The sequence below is a fragment of the Acanthopagrus latus genome, chromosome 5 (assembly GCF_904848185.1).
Source record: "Acanthopagrus latus isolate v.2019 chromosome 5, fAcaLat1.1, whole genome shotgun sequence".
Taxonomy (NCBI): domain Eukaryota; kingdom Metazoa; phylum Chordata; class Actinopteri; order Spariformes; family Sparidae; genus Acanthopagrus; species Acanthopagrus latus.
Window position 1 is genome coordinate 14,712,857 of NC_051043.1, and position 15,672 is coordinate 14,728,528.

General features: G+C 39.2%; 2 protein-coding genes across 3 annotated transcripts in view; both read left to right on the forward strand.

Moving 5' to 3' along the window:
• Positions 1-4,150, forward strand: part of LOC119019515 (protein FAM102A-like) — a 30,182-nt gene extending 26,032 nt beyond the window's left edge. For both annotated transcript variants that reach the window (XM_037098193.1, XM_037098192.1), the window contains 2 exons: positions 95-164; positions 802-4,150. In XM_037098193.1, coding sequence (XP_036954088.1) covers positions 95-164; positions 802-847 — 116 coding nt within the window. In that variant the 3' untranslated portion in view covers positions 848-4,150. The remainder of the gene's footprint in view (positions 1-94; positions 165-801) is intronic.
• Positions 4,151-13,579: 9,429 nt separating this feature from the next.
• Positions 13,580-15,671, forward strand: LOC119020222 (C-X-C motif chemokine 13). Its single transcript, XM_037099470.1, has 4 exons — positions 13,580-13,699; positions 14,021-14,141; positions 14,619-14,699; positions 15,138-15,671. The coding sequence occupies exons 1-4, from the start codon at positions 13,639-13,641 to the stop codon at positions 15,205-15,207; spliced, it is 333 nt and encodes a 110-aa protein (XP_036955365.1). The 5' UTR covers positions 13,580-13,638; the 3' UTR covers positions 15,208-15,671.
• Position 15,672: the final 1 nt, after the last annotated feature.

The window sequence follows — 15,672 nt, forward strand, 5'->3', positions numbered from 1 at the left end:
TTTTCAGCCCTGTGTTTTGTTGCCTCTTATTGTCTGAGTGCTTCTGGTTTTCGTCAGCAGCTGCTAACTGCGTTTGTGTATGTCTGGCTTTCAGACAGCAACCTGCGTCTGTTCGTCAGCAGAGATGGAACCACTGCGCTCAGTGGCATCAGGCTTGGAAACAGGTGAGTGGCCCAACTGACTTTCTGTTTCTTTATCACTTCCTCCTATTCATGTTTGTCCACTCATTTCCCCTGTCTGTGTGCTGCTCTCTCTCTTCCTCTTTTCCTTTAATCACTTCCACTTCTGTGGATTGGTGGTATAGTTTTAGATACATTTCTGAATTCAGAGGTCACTCAAGTTTATGTTGCTGAGCCAGTAGTAATGACTGAAATGTGTCTAGAGCACATTGTTTTTTATTGAAGTCAGCTCTTGGTAGGTACGTTCTTGGTACAGCTGTTTTTGCTTTAGACAAAGCAAACATTTGTCTCATTCAGTTACGTATTAAAATGATTTAATAGAAAGACTTGCTTTGCACTGGTATTAACCATTATTTGAAAACAGTAGCCAGCCCTTCTAACAACAGGTTGAAGTAGGTATCCTTTTCAATCCACCAGCCTCCACTTGGATGAGATTTTTCACAGCATTTCATTTTTAAGTCTAAAGAACAGACTTCGAACAAACCGCTTTTTATTAGTGTTGCTTTACCTCTGTCAAAATGATTCTTAAATTTTACTTGCCATGACAATTTGGATCAAAGGCAAAGTCTAATGTGACAATTAGCTCTCTGACTCTTTCTCCTTTATGTTTGGGTCTTTGCAGGGTGTCTGCAGGCGGGTACGAGCCTGTGGTGATTGAGAGCCATTAAGGCGAGACCAGCAGGAGAGGCGACGCACCGTCCTGCGCATCGGTCCCTTCTTCTGTCTCGCCTGTTTTCCTGGAGCTTCAGCTGGTCTGATGCTGTGAGGGGAAAACCTCGTCAGTTTGCACTTTATGTGAAATTTGTGGCAGTCTGCATGTCTGCGCTCCGCTCAGCTGTTTTTCGTGATGTTGAGAGCGATTCAGAGTGAAAGCACTAATGCACAAAACATTTCTCAGACTGTCGTGTAGCGTGTTTACCTGCTTCTGTGTTTCAGTAACACAATTTTCAAGATTGGAAGAAGTGACAGTATTTTTATATAGATTTGACCTGTTCAATGATAATGATACAGAAACCAAATTCATAGGTGTGTCCCCAGTGTACTGTCATAACTGCTGATCCATGCTAACTCTACTAGCAGTAGGTGGGAAACATTCAAAGTAAGAGGAAGTAAACATGGAGGTAAACTTACTCAAGTTCTCATTTTCATGTCTGAGATACTGCTCACTGTCTGCCGTCACTAGATTTTGTGTCCAAAACTCCATACTCAATACTCAGTTTATTTTTGGTTTATCTTTCTGTACCTGTCTGTGTAACCTGATGTGTAAGTCAGCTTTTTTTTACAGCTGTCAGCAGTTCTTCCATTTCCTCTCTCGCAACTTAATGTCATCACTCCAGCAGTGGAAACTCGCCACACACCTGCTCAGATCAATATCAGATATGGAACTGGGACACAGCCGGTGTCAGCCAGCCAGTTGCATGCAGCCTTATCTCAGAGCATGCTATCAGTGGGGTCTTGTCAGGGACAGTGATAATTCTTACTTCAGTGCCTGTCTAGAATAAACTTTCACTGCTTAAGATAAACTACAGTATAATCCGTCTAGTCTCAGTTCCTCAACGTCAGCCTCTAAAAACACATTTTAAGCCAATGGCAGAGTTAAAAATGTCATTATCAACACAATTCATTTTTATGCTTTATTAGTTTTATACCAGATCTATTTCTTTCTGTATCCTGTTTTCAGCAACATACATCAGCTTTCTAAGCAGACATACAGCACATTTATCTGGACTCTGCAGACTTAGACAAAATTACCATCTTTTACTTTTCTGCAGAGAACATCTTGTGTGTGATTCATGACACTGTATGAGCGCCAGTTACAGACTGTGAGAAACTCCCACCTGCTGTCAGCACTGTGACAGTGACAGGCAGTTCCTGAGGATCAGCAGCACTGCAGACTGGACTGAAGCTACTTCATGACAAACTGGGGATGTACAGATGATAATGGTCTTGATTTCTTCATCTAATATTATAGAATTGTTGCCCACGACACCTACAGCACAAGCTGTTTATCTGTACCTACAATCCCTTTGCTGTGTAGTTACAGCGGTTACACAGTAGATTATTTTTAAAATATTTTTGTATTGTTGTTTTTTTCTTTCACCGTGATAAAAATGAATCAGTATGTGATTCTCGTATCCGATTCATTAGGAAAAAGTTTCCACATTTAAATCTTAAATCATTAAAAATACGACATGCTAAAATAACTTTTCATGCAGAGCAAAAAGTCCTAAACTTGAAGTATATCGATGGCCACTGAGCAGCCATGAAGATGCAGAAACTCTGAATCGCTCAAGTTTTTTTTTTTTTTTAATGTGCGTGTGAAGTTGTTGCTGTTCCCTGTTGACCGGGGAAACCGAGTCAAACCACTTTGTGCCTGTGAAATTTCTCTTGAATGACCCTAAAGCACCATGAAAGCTGTGATGACTGAGTGCTAGTGATGGTGAGGGGAGAAATAATTGCTCTTCTTTTTGTTTCTTTATTCTGTTTTTTCTTTGTGTTAGTCATGTTGTAATTTGCGGGTGTAGCCATTTTGGAAATCCCACTCTATGCTCCCTGCACGTAAACCACTGCTGCACTGTTGCTTCATCTCCACAAGGGATTCATTTTATTAAATTGAGTTCTCCGCTCTCCTCAGATGTCAGAGGTCAGAACAAAATGTGAGGTCAGCTGAAAACACGTGTTCTGTGGTACAAACTGTTCTGCTTTCCCAGTGTCAAGTTGAGGAGGGATTTCTGTTGTGGCTACGACTGTAAAAGCCTTTGTTGCCCCCTGGTGGAGCAACGGCCTGCTGTCAGGTTTTTGCACGAGTCCGTGCTTTTTGGTGTCCACAAGGATGTTTACTTGGAGTTAGGCCGTGTTGTTTACAGCTGTCATCAGATGAACAAACACCAAAGAGGCGGAAAAAAGGACGAGTTTCTGCAGATCTGACAAACACTGAAACACAGGAACTGTAATGTTGGCAACCAGCTGGCTGGTTGATGCTTGTTTTTTGTTAGTTTCAGAAGCTAGTTTTGTGTTTCGGAGTTCTGCACACTCGTCCACTTCACAATGGAGCAAGATGTTTTCTCAAACAGAGTTTTAAAATCATATTTTTTTTGGTTGTAAAAAAAGCTGTCGTTTTGAGAAATAATGCACCTTTCAAATGCAGGTTATTAATTTATCATTTCATATACATTTAATGGTTGTCAAAGAAAAAAATAAACCTAAAGGCCTCAACTTTTCCCATTTGATTTTATCTGGTGATAATTTGCTTGACTAATTGTTCGATAAATTAATTATCAGACCATAAATTGTCAAAAAGTCAGACATCTTGGCAGCCCACAACTAAAACATATTCGATTTCAAATTGTATGGCATCGCCTCACAAACAACTGATTAATCGATGATATTTCTGGCGAGGCAACAAGGAACAAATGCAAGGTTCCTTCTGACAGAACGATTTTCCTAATTTACCATCAGAATCTGCTTTTAAGACTCCTTGATGAGTAAACTTATTTGTGTCATTTGTCCAGTGAAGCTCCAGTTTTGATCCTCACACTACATTGGTTGAATCCAGCTCATTATAGAAGTTGAATCACTTTACACTACCCACCCTGTTTGTATTTTGCAGCTGTATGTTTATTAATCGCATTATTCTCACAGTTTGGGGATGAACCACTGCTCTTATAGTCCAACATCACCACAGCCTTTAGTATTCTTTTAAAGCATCTATTTATACATTTTTGTTCTCTATTCTTTTTATGTTGTTTTTGTCTAGAGGTTGGTTATAAGCTATGCACACAACTCGCCTCCCCGAGCTTATTTTTTTCTATTCTTAATTCTAACAAATTATTCTATTGTTACAAAGCTAGTATAACCTAAATTTATAGAGAATGGAACAGTTCCTCCAATCACCACGTAGTTACTACGACTTTTCTTCGTTGTTGTTTTTTGTGGTGCAGAAATGACAATAAAGAGCTAATCTGAGTTTGTTTCTGTGTCCTGTCTTTTATCGTCTTGGACATAAGCCTCTGTTATTACTGAGTTAGCACATATAAGGGTTTTAAATCTCAAAACCATAAGAAGGTCCCTCAGACATGATCAGGCAGGCGAGGGAATGTATAAGGTGACTGAGGGTCCTTAAAAGTACCGTATAGAAGACCAAACGTGTGTCTGTCCAGCATACTCTACAGAGACACACTTCAGTTTGTAATTTGTTGCAGAGTCTCCAAACACAACACATCTGAGAGGCAGACTTTTTGAGAAATTTGTATGAACGTCCTGCCACTTCATCAAACTTGAAATACTGCTTGTGGTTGTCTTCCTCCAGCAGAAGAGGGCACTGTACACAACATTATCATCTGTTTGTGGAGAGATGCCCTGAAGATGGCAGTATCTAGCCGTAATCTACTGAGAGGAGCTCAATATTAAACAGGAATAAATGTTCTTATCTTGTATTTTAGTCTTAATCCCACAAACATTGCCCTGGGGCAAAGTTGTTTTAGCTGCATGCTGCCTCAGAGCCACAGTAGCACATTTGGAAACTGATGTATTTTATCTGCACTTGGATAAGAAAAAAACAAAAACAAAAAAACAATTGTTAAAGTCAGAGAGATGCTGAATTTGGAATCAGATATTCAGCAGACTGATAACTGATGAATCATACATTGTATGTATATAGTACATAAGTCTAATTTACCTTTACTTTACATTCATTGCTGAAGTTCATTTATTCGTCAGGAAATTACATTTGATACTTACAGTAAGTCCTATCAGATACTTTAAGACTTTTACTCAAGTAGACATTCACATTTACAAAAGTAATATTTTCACACATAATCTTCAGTTCTACTCCAGTATTACTTTTGGGAACTTTTTATCACACTGCTTAATGGAGATACTCAACATCAGCATCTGAACTGGAAGAGGTGTGTCTGACTGCTTCTTAGAAATCTTAAGCTTTCTAGCTTGTAGACAGGAACTAATTATTTCACATTTAATGAACTTCATGCAGCTGGGCAGGGCTGGTTTCAGGGTGTATCTTTTTACTTCCCTATACTGAAGATCAAATTTGAGTGTAACTCCATGTTTTGTGGAACCTGCAAGTCACACTTGCAATGTCTCATTGTGACTTATAAGCCCCATGTGGTAATAATCCCCCCTCCACCAAACTTTACACTTGGCACAATGCAGTCAGACAAGTACCGTTCTCCTGGCAACCACCAAAGCCAGACTCATCCGTCAGATGCAACCCATTCTTTCACAAATGTTTGTAGAGAACAGTCTGCATGCCTAAGTGCTTACTTTTATACACCCATGGCCATAGAATTGATTGGAACACCTGATTTCAATTATTTGGATGGGTGACTGAATACTTTTGGCAATATAGTGTATATTACGATCAGGGCTGAGGGGAAACCCCGGCGCAATGTGAAAATGAGACTCCCCTCTTCCTGTTCCCCAAGCACCACCAGCAGCAAAACATTTTTAAAGGTTTTATATATAGACTCAATTTGTTCACAGTCGAGCATGCTGGCAGTCTGGCTGACAGACGGTTCGGGTTAGGAACAGGAACTTGAGAACAACCGGCCTTTAAACTCCTGGCTGCGAGGCTGAATCCAATCAGCTCTATGGACAAAGTACAATCAAACACACCTGCAACCAACTTCCTTTAATTAGAGTCAATGAACAGCACATATAGAAATGTTTATATGACCTCTGGGGTCGTAACACCATGTGTAATCCCTATTTATACATGAATATCAATGTACATATCTGTTGAAAATAAGATTGATGAGGGTGGCAAGACTGAACAATACACTAAATGTCAAATAAAAAAACAAACCTCTATAAAACCACAAAACACAGTTGAGGGAGGCACTGACACCTTCACATACACATGGTCATTTTCCGTGTCTTATCATAGGAACATTGATTGTTGAAGATTTATTTTAATTAGCAGGAAGCTTGTGGTGGATGGACCCACTGAGGGAATCTTCCCCCTAAACATGGTTGTGTGTTAGTGTAACAGTAACAGTGTTAATTTCGGCTTTCTAACCATTCAAGTACAAAAGCTGCATAGGCAAACAATATGTGTCACAGTGTAGTGGGCTGCCCGATACCAATCAGCAAAATAAGGGCTCACAGTTTCACTTTTGTTTCAGACAAAAAATAACCACATTTCACTCTTTATGCTGTACAGCAGACTTGTGGTTTACACCTTACAGTCTCAGTCTCCTGAGAGTGCGCGTGCAGCCTTGAAATATAGAGGCTTTCCTGTATCTTATGAGTCAAGAATCCTACTTGTTAACATGAACTGTAACTGACAGTTACAGTGAAATAAGTGTGACATTTAGTGGAGCGGCACAGTGTGGTTGAAAGTTTCCTTCAAATGAAAAAAGTTAACTAAGGAGATTTATTAATTTTCCGGGTGGAAATTAAAGACATGCGAGACATCACTCTTGAAAATGGAACATTTTGAAATATTTAATTGAACATACACAGAAACAAGAAAAGAAGACATATACTGTTGAGTTGTTTTAAAAATAATCTTAATAAAGCTGTCTTATGGAGTTTTCTCGTAAACAATTTCAAGTTGCACCTAGTTTTTCACGAAATGACATGTGGTTTGGACGAATTTCAGTATTTATGTTTGATATAAAAGACTAGGAACGTGCATTTTCTACAAGTTTATTTTGAAAAACACGAACACAGGAGGCCCTCGACAGGCTCCCTGAGGAACGCCTGCAGGTTTCATCTTGTTTAATGGTGCTTTAAAATGTGATTCAGTCCTTGTTGCTGGTGATGTGTTGGTCGTGAATAAGCTTGTTTAATGAACCAGTTATCTTAAAGGTTTTTTTTTTGTTTTTTTTTAAAAACTTTTTACCAGATTTACAGCAAGCTTTAACATTAAACATTCACATTTAATATATAATGTTTAGATTTAGACTTTTTATTTAGATTTAACATTGACATTACAAGAGAAGTAAAATGTACTGTAATGTTTTTTATGTAGGTTTTATAAAGGTTTTACATAGGTTACGGATAAATATGGTGAAAAGTTGCTGTTTATTTCAGCATGCCAACTTAACAATCAGCGCCCCATAACCAAATGCCAAATTGAGCACCACTAGTTGTCACAGTTCAACACCAGCACGTTAGACCAAAACAAAACGGCATGTCGGTCACACCTCCACTCACCCTTTTGCCCCCCAAGTGTCCCGCCCTCTCGACCTACTACATTCTTGGCTGGTTCAGAGCACACACAGGGGAAGCATCTCCTCAATACGGGAGATAATGGAATAAAGTTACCCTTTTGTGGGTGTTCCAGTGGTTCTGGATGGTGGGGGCTCACATGCACAGTTTGCTAAATAAATTCCAGACATGTCTGAATCTAGTAGAGTTAAGACACTGGCATGGTGAGACTGTTGTAGCATTTACCTATGCACACATCCCCATTATGGGTGAAAATATTACTTAATTTGGCTAGATTATGGAAGCTAAATGTGGCACTAGATGAAGTACATACAATGCCACTGTATTTAAAACACAGCTTCTTATAATCATCCATTCACAATAACTATTTTTTCTGTAAAAGATAGCCTTTATATCACCATATATTGGCAAATAAATAATTAAATCAATCTTTGGTCTCACCTGAGTCCCAGAAAAACAGTGTGTTTTCTCTTTAGGAAGACCAGTCAACTGTTAACTGTTAAGCCTGTTTCTATAGCTTACGGTAATGTACATGGGTGTAACTGTAAACTAAGACATTTTTGACTTTTGGCTTAATCCTTCTCCATATAAAGCTTTTCAGTGTGTTTGTTTTTCCTAGGAAGCAAATCATAAGCTTTCTAAGTAGCAGACAGGAACTTAGTGGCATCTTTGACATACAGCGACCTTTACGCAACCAGTCATCAATGTGATGCAGTCGGTTTCTGGGTGCATCTCTTTGCTTCGCTGTAATGGGGGTAAAAGTTGAGTGTAACAAGACAGTTTGTTTGCGATTTAGTTTTGTACCAAACATCAGCAGGATCAACAAATGCCACTGAGCATCATGACTATCAGAATGTAAATGTTTGTAAAATTTTTGCATCTAATTGCATCTTGAAACATACTATTTGAGTTTTATCCTGGTTTATCATTAGTCTCCACCTCCACCACCATCCAGGCACAACATTAAGCATCAGTGTAAAGTCGTATACTAATAATCAAACCTTAACCCCATCTTGTCTTTAGTCTTTCAGCTGTTTATGAGTTATGCACAGGGGGCAAAACAAAAACTGTACATTATTGCAGCAGACTTTCAAAAAATTACTGAATCCAAACACTGAACGGGCTTCAAATTGCTGACTAAAGCAGTCAGGTTTTCTCGAGGGGAAGATTGACAAAGTCTATTCTGAGCTAGAAAGTCGGGAAATTAAAATATTGTGGTTTCCCTTGCTGGTAGACAGATGGGTTTTCACTTGACTGGTGTAGCCCAAGTGCACCAATAATAGAATGCAGAGTTGTTAGCGTCTGCGCTGCCGCTCATGAGGAAGCATCTGTACTGGCATTAGTTTTTCTGCAGAGCTCCTTACTTTCACTTTTGCAGCAAGGCACAGCCTCCCCAGAAATCCTTTAGGTTTCGTCTTATCTCAAAAGGAGGAGAAACAAAGAAAAAAGTCAGTGTCGCTTTCTTTTTTCCAAGATGTTCCAGGCCTGTCTGCAGCACGAGGCCAGTCTTCATTTATAAAGATAAAGATGTAGACAGACTATGAAATATCTTTAAAAAAGTTGGTGATCCTACACCCAGGAGAACTTACAGCCACCCCTGCATCGCTGCTGAAAACTGGCACCAGATGACTTAAAAAAAAAAAAAAAAGAAGAAACAGACAACAGACAAAACAAGTCTAGACACTGAAGTGAAATCTTGGAAATATGCATTAGTGAAGATATAATCATCTATTTTTATCAGGCCAAGGAAACTGTCCTGAGTACTTATTTAGCATTAGAACTGAATCCTACTGAATTGAAGCTGCTGTAAGTGATTTATAAAAAGAACATTATTAAAGAGAATGTTGAATAGCTTTCTCTGCTGCGGTTGCTTGGTCAGCCACGTTGTTCAGACTGAAAAAAAGTCTACTTTACTACTTATGGAGAAGTAGTTACTACTATGAGATGGTAGAGGCGGTAGGGTAGGGTACATATTCAGCATTTTCAGATGATCAGTACCGATGATTTTTCTGTCACATCACAATTAATAGCCTGTTAACACTGAGTAACCTGAATCTGCAAATTAGCTATTAAATGCATCAAACAAATGTTGAGAACACAATGTATAAAGTAGCAGAAAATGGAAATGATCAAGAAAATACCTCAAATTTGTACTTAAACTTGAATAAACTGTATTCAGGTTAATTTCATTGCTGATTGTTTAAAATTTTGACACCAAGAGTTTCTGTTTTCACCCCACAACTTACAGTTTTTTTTTCGAAAAGGAAATCTTTTTCACACTCTTTGCAAGATGTTGACTAACCTTTATCACTTCCAGGATTAATGCTTTATCAGATTGCACATGCAGCAAGGCAAAGCTTCCTGTTAAGCGCTTAAGTGGTGTGAAGTAGCGTAGTATTTTAACATCAGCAGGTTGGTGTAAAATCGATACTTCACACCATCTTCGTCTTTAATCCATACCATGCAGGCAGCCTCGTGAGAGGGGCTGGTGATGATTTTCCAGTTGCTCAGTAAATCACAATGCCTCGCTGTTTCTATAGAAAAAAAACAGTTATGAGTCAAAAATTATGAGTCATCAATTTGTCAATTTTAAGGATGTTTTATTGATAGAGAATTTATATCATGATCTACTCTTAATTATTATTTCAGTCAGTAGTCAGCTAATCATTCAACTGCAACCTAAAGCTAATTTTAACTTCAGTTACGGTCGAATCAGATATTAATGTGATTGTGTGTCATCACAGGGAGTCAGAAATAGCTTAACAATAGTTTTGTTGTTAGTTGATTTGATGTATCCTTGAAACTGAGCTGTGACAGAATACATTCTAAGCCCTCATCTGGACCTTTGATTTGACTTCTTGGGAAGAAGAAATTGGAAATGGAAAATGCTAAATATGATTACGTGAATACGTGAATGCATAAGACTGAAACAGCTGCTCAGTGAAAATGATGGAGGGAGCTCAGAGAGTTTGATATACTTATAACTTTATACCTGTATTTTGATAATATTTACATTGAGACTGTTTTATTACTAGTAACACCTTGACCTTTACTGACCTCTAACTAATGACGTTGAGTGTTCTACATTTTTTACTCACTTTAGTCCCTCAAACACCTGTGTAAGTCCTAATTTGCTTCCTTATATTATATTCATCACTTGTGCACTCTCTCCACTACATCTTACTCTAAAATAACTTCCACTTCCCTGTCCGTCTCTTTTGAGGAAGGCGGCAAATCTCTTTCACCAAGGACTTTCCAAGGTAACATAATGCTGTAATGAACAGACAAAACCCTAAATATATCCACGTATCTGAATCCAAGATGAGAGAAAATCATGGTGCCAGGAACAAATTAATTGTAAATTAATCAGAAATAAGTTGAGATAGATTTAACAACCAAGCTTTATCGTAATATTATTATTAGCTTCAAACGCCATTGCATAGCGAACCGAAGTGGAGCCAGTTTCCAGCTGACTTCACCATACTTGTAGGCAACAGTAAATACTGTCAAACATGGCGACACTTACCTGTGGCTCGGGTGCAGTTGTTGGGTCCGGTATGGTTGGGACTGATCCTTTTTTACGAGGGTCAGTGTCGAGGCAAAGCCAGCTTTGTACTGACCCTCGTTACTGGAGCAGTCTGATGCGAAGCGATTAGTACATACATACAAGCTAACATGAACCGTAGCCGGTATGTTGTCATTAAAAAAATTAAACACAGCCACTGTCTCTTCTGTTGTTCTGTAGCTGGGACAGAATATAGGCACTTATGTTGATTTTTACAACCAACAACAGAGTAATCTGCGTGTCTAGCTCTGAGCGACGACATTGTGAAACACTGCTGTCTCACCGCTGGACACAGCAAACTTCACCTCAAAGGATGAACGCTCCCCTCTCGGATATCTCCTATCACCGCCCAGAGGAGGTCGGCCTATGATAATGACTCCTTTAATTAAGTAACAAAAGGAGCTGAATCTGAATAGTCTGTAGGAGCGCAGTTTTGCCAGTGGGTGGGCTGCAGAGACCATGCAGGAATCACTTGTTTTCCTTATTGTGGGAGTTGGCAGGCTCAGGGGGTCCTATACATGTAGAGACCAGAAAAAAACGTGTTTTTCATAATATGGGACCCATGAGTGTCATTACAGGCACCATATATTACTATGAATCATTCCTGGCATGCAGATCCCTTAAAATAGACTTGCACTTAAAGGTGAGAGAGTTGATTTTGGAGACTCATTCCTTGCTTGTCAACTACTACTGAGGATTTTTGGATTGTAGTTTGGGTCGGGGGTATATCGGGACAAACAACCACCTCACCTCACCTCACCTCACCTCACCTACGGGCAAACCGATTAACATCACTTGCATGTCTCACTCGCACTGTAGTAGGAACCTGGAGTAACAGGAGAGAACTCAGGCAGGCACAGGGACAAAATGAAAACACGGCACAGGAAAGGCCCCAGTTATGACACAGTGTAATACAGATGCCTGAAACGAAACCATGAGCGAGACGACCAGCAATTATTTATGCCATAAAATGCAAACTAGTTCTCATGGTGGAGTGCTGGAGATGAATCAGGGGGATCTCAGTCTTAAGAGAGAAGATACTCCGAAGACTAGGAGTAGGGTCTTTTTTCGTCTCGAGGGGCCTAACCTGAAACCAACAGAGTTCACTATTTACTGTACATGACTGAGCTTATCGAAATCCAATTTTAGGACATATACATTATTTTCATTTATGGGAACTAGAATCAAATGTGGGTAAGTGTCCCCTCAATTAACTGATGACCAGAAGAGGATGCGGTTATCAGTAAATACAGAAGTACAGCTCTGCTAGAGTTTGTTTCTTGGTACTCTCCAGTATCCTTTTCTGTTCCTGATTCTCGCTCAGTTGAGACCAGGCTGCTGTAATTAGTGTATGGCTAGTCTGCTAAAGTGCCCTCTTCAGTGGAAAGAATGTGCTGTATTTTCGCCCGTGCCCTTCAAAAAATCTGTGCACGCCACTGTACAGAAATGTAATGACTCAGTCCACGTTGATGGATTGTATTAATCCTCTGGTTTTGGAGCCCTCTGCGGTTTCATGGGAGGACTGGTACAATTTTAACGTCTTTTTTCACAAACTAAGGTTTGAAAATGTACACACGTCTGTATTAGGGTAAATGTTCAGAGTTTACCCTCAACAAGAACAAGTGTAGTAGAGTGGACTCTTAGCCTTGGCCGAGGTCTGCTCTCTGAGTTACCTGCCAGTTGTATATGTGAAGCCTGTAGATTGTTGGATATTTTGAATATTCTTGATGAGCACAGACCCCAAAAAACATTTTAGTAAAAAAGACATATACCTCAGCTACATTGCTTACTTGTCATACATCTACATGGTTTTGGCAAACAGGACAGTGAGCTTGTTTAATCTCAAGGGATTCATTGTGAACAAGGTTTGCTGTCATTGGGGAGACGATGTTCCCACATTTAGTCGGCCTTCTGCTTTGTGGTATCAGAAAGTGTTTGGGGTCGGTGGATGGCATACAACCATTGTGTGTGGTCTGTGGTTAGGTGATTTGGGCAACAAAAGCAATTTAGTCACGATAGGTAAAAAAAAAACATGACTTTACTGGATAAATATTGAGTTGTCTGTCTCAAGGTCACTGTGGATTTTTTGGGGGGTAATAAAAAAGGCAGTGATCTTCCTTCAACCTTAAACAAGCACTAACCATAAAAAAGCTTAACAATGCTGTAGTCACTGCAAATGGATGGATTAGCCCACAAAGGTCCAATGGGTCAATATCATATTGTTATCTCCATATGAAACCACATGGTTTTAGATTTTGGGTATTGTTATATTTTGATGAGGGTTGTCTTTTCCTGGATTCAGAAGCTGTGTTATAGTAAAGTAACGTAACCTTGTGAAATTACTGTTCAACTTGTGCGGACACTTACCTTTACCTCTAACATCCAAATTACTGATGATTATCAAAATCTCACTTCGTTAATATTTTGTCAAAGTACCAAAAGTCACCCCTTTAATATAGTTACAGAATAGAAAGTTGAAATTTTAAATGGGACTTTAATTCACCTCTATAGTAAAGACAACTGATCTGCTGACTAATGAAATGATACTGCTGATACGCGAAAAAAAAAAAAAACATAGAAAAAACAACACACAGACACACTTCCGTATTTGCTGCTATATAAGCCCAGACTCCAGTGGATTCACTCTCACTGACACTCTCACATCCTCGCTGGTGCCGGAAGATCAAAACAACCGCCAAGATGCTGATGAAACCACTGCTCCTCCTGGCTGCTCTGACTCTCTGCATCGGTACTCTGCATGGTACAAAACCTTTTTTTGTTTATTCATTTATCTTTTTTGAATTAAACTCAAGGTCCACTTACTTGCTTTTTCAGAGCTTTCACCTGCATCTTACAGTCTCTCTTTGCCGGCAGAGTTTGCTCAATTTAGGCAACCTCAAAGCTCCAGGAAAAAGCGACTGACAGGACCTTGAACTATGTTTGTCTTTCTGTCACAGTTCACTCTGCTTTGCAGAGTTTTCCAAGGGGTTAAATTGTGTTGTCCTTCTAAGGCTTTACGAAGGCAGACCACAACAGATTGAGATTTTAATCAATTTTAATTAATTTTTTTACATTTTCTCAGCTTTGCCAAAAAGGCAGACGTGTCTCTGCATCCGGACGATCTCGACTCGTGTCCCCCTTCGCATCATCAGCAAGGTTGAGGTGTTTCCTGTTTCAGGATACTGTCGCCACACTGAAGTCATGTGAGTAGTCAAGATCATCATTCTAAGATAGCTGGACTGCACATTTTAATTTCAAGTATAGTATTCTAGTTAACTTCGGCGATGCTTTCCACCTTGGCTCTGGTTTGACATTAAAAGCATGGATGAAGCTCGGGTGTGTCCCGTTGGCAAACAGACACATCCTTGTTAACTGGTGGTACCTCTGGACTCAGTGTAAAAGTGAAAGTAGTCAAGCAAAAGAACAACATTGCACAAAACGGAAAAAAAACCCTCAATTTGTCAGCTAGTATTTCATAATACACAGCTTTCACTTCTGTTAAACCGATAGTAGTAGAATGTTTTACTCTAACGCTTGTTGTTGTCAGTGTCTCTGAATGGGAGCACATTTAAACCCTCCCATCACATCAGTATTTTCAGACATCCAGAGTGGGAATTTCTCCAGCATTAACACATTTCTTTCTTTTTTCTTTTTTTTTTTATCCCTCTGCATCTCCACAGAATCACCAGAAAGAACAACTCTAAAGTCTGTATCGACCCAGAGGCGGGATGGTTCAAGGACCTGATGAACAATGTGAAAAAGTAATGACTCCTTTTTGTTATATTCATCACTGATTGTATTCTTGTGCGGGATTTCTCATTTAGGATGAAAATTATTTAACCGAGTACTATCTTGATTTGATGTCTGACAAACAATCGCCAAGTCGCACAGCATGCCACTTTCTACATAATGTTGCTTTAATCAGCACAACGTCAGTTACAATCTACAGCAGCCAAGAGCCTCTAGTCCACTGTTAGGACACGCTGTATCAGAGGAGGGGCTTCTTCTTGTGTTGGTCATCATTTATTGTGATAATGGTATTAAAACCTATATGATACCATCATTGTATATTTTCCAATCAGGTTTTTTTTTGCCCCCTTGATCACAATATGCAAGAATAAGCCAGTTTATCTTTAATTGCCCTCTGAATAATTGTTATTCACTCATTAATTCAATCTTTTTTTCTTTTTCTTTTCCAGAAATGCTATGTCCACCTCCACCTCCACCTCCACCACTGTTCCACCCGTCGCTTCCAATAGCAACCTCTGATCTCATTCAGTCGCAACAGCCGATAGCTTCATATGGGTTTATTAAGCTACTTCTGAATTCAAATGTTATGTTTCGCAGCTGATGTTCTTTAACTGATCGGTCCCTCTTGTGCTATCATTTTGGAAATGCTGATATTTAGACAATAACACTGTCTGAGATTTGAAAGTGTTCTTCCGTAAGTTTATAATGTGTTTATTGGTGAATTCATTAAGCAAGCTAAAAAGCATTACTGTTCTAAGTATATACTCTGAACTGAAACATGTTGCAATTTCATTACCAAAAACCACAAATCTAGATTGTGACGTAAAATCTGATTGAAAAAAACATGGAATATCTTCCTGAGAATGTGAATCAGATCTTGCGGTCCACGTTGCATTGATGATAATTGAATGGTGCTATAAACTTCTGACATGCTTGTGTTGTATCCATGACTTTTAAGAATAAAAAAAGAGTTCAGACAAAAAG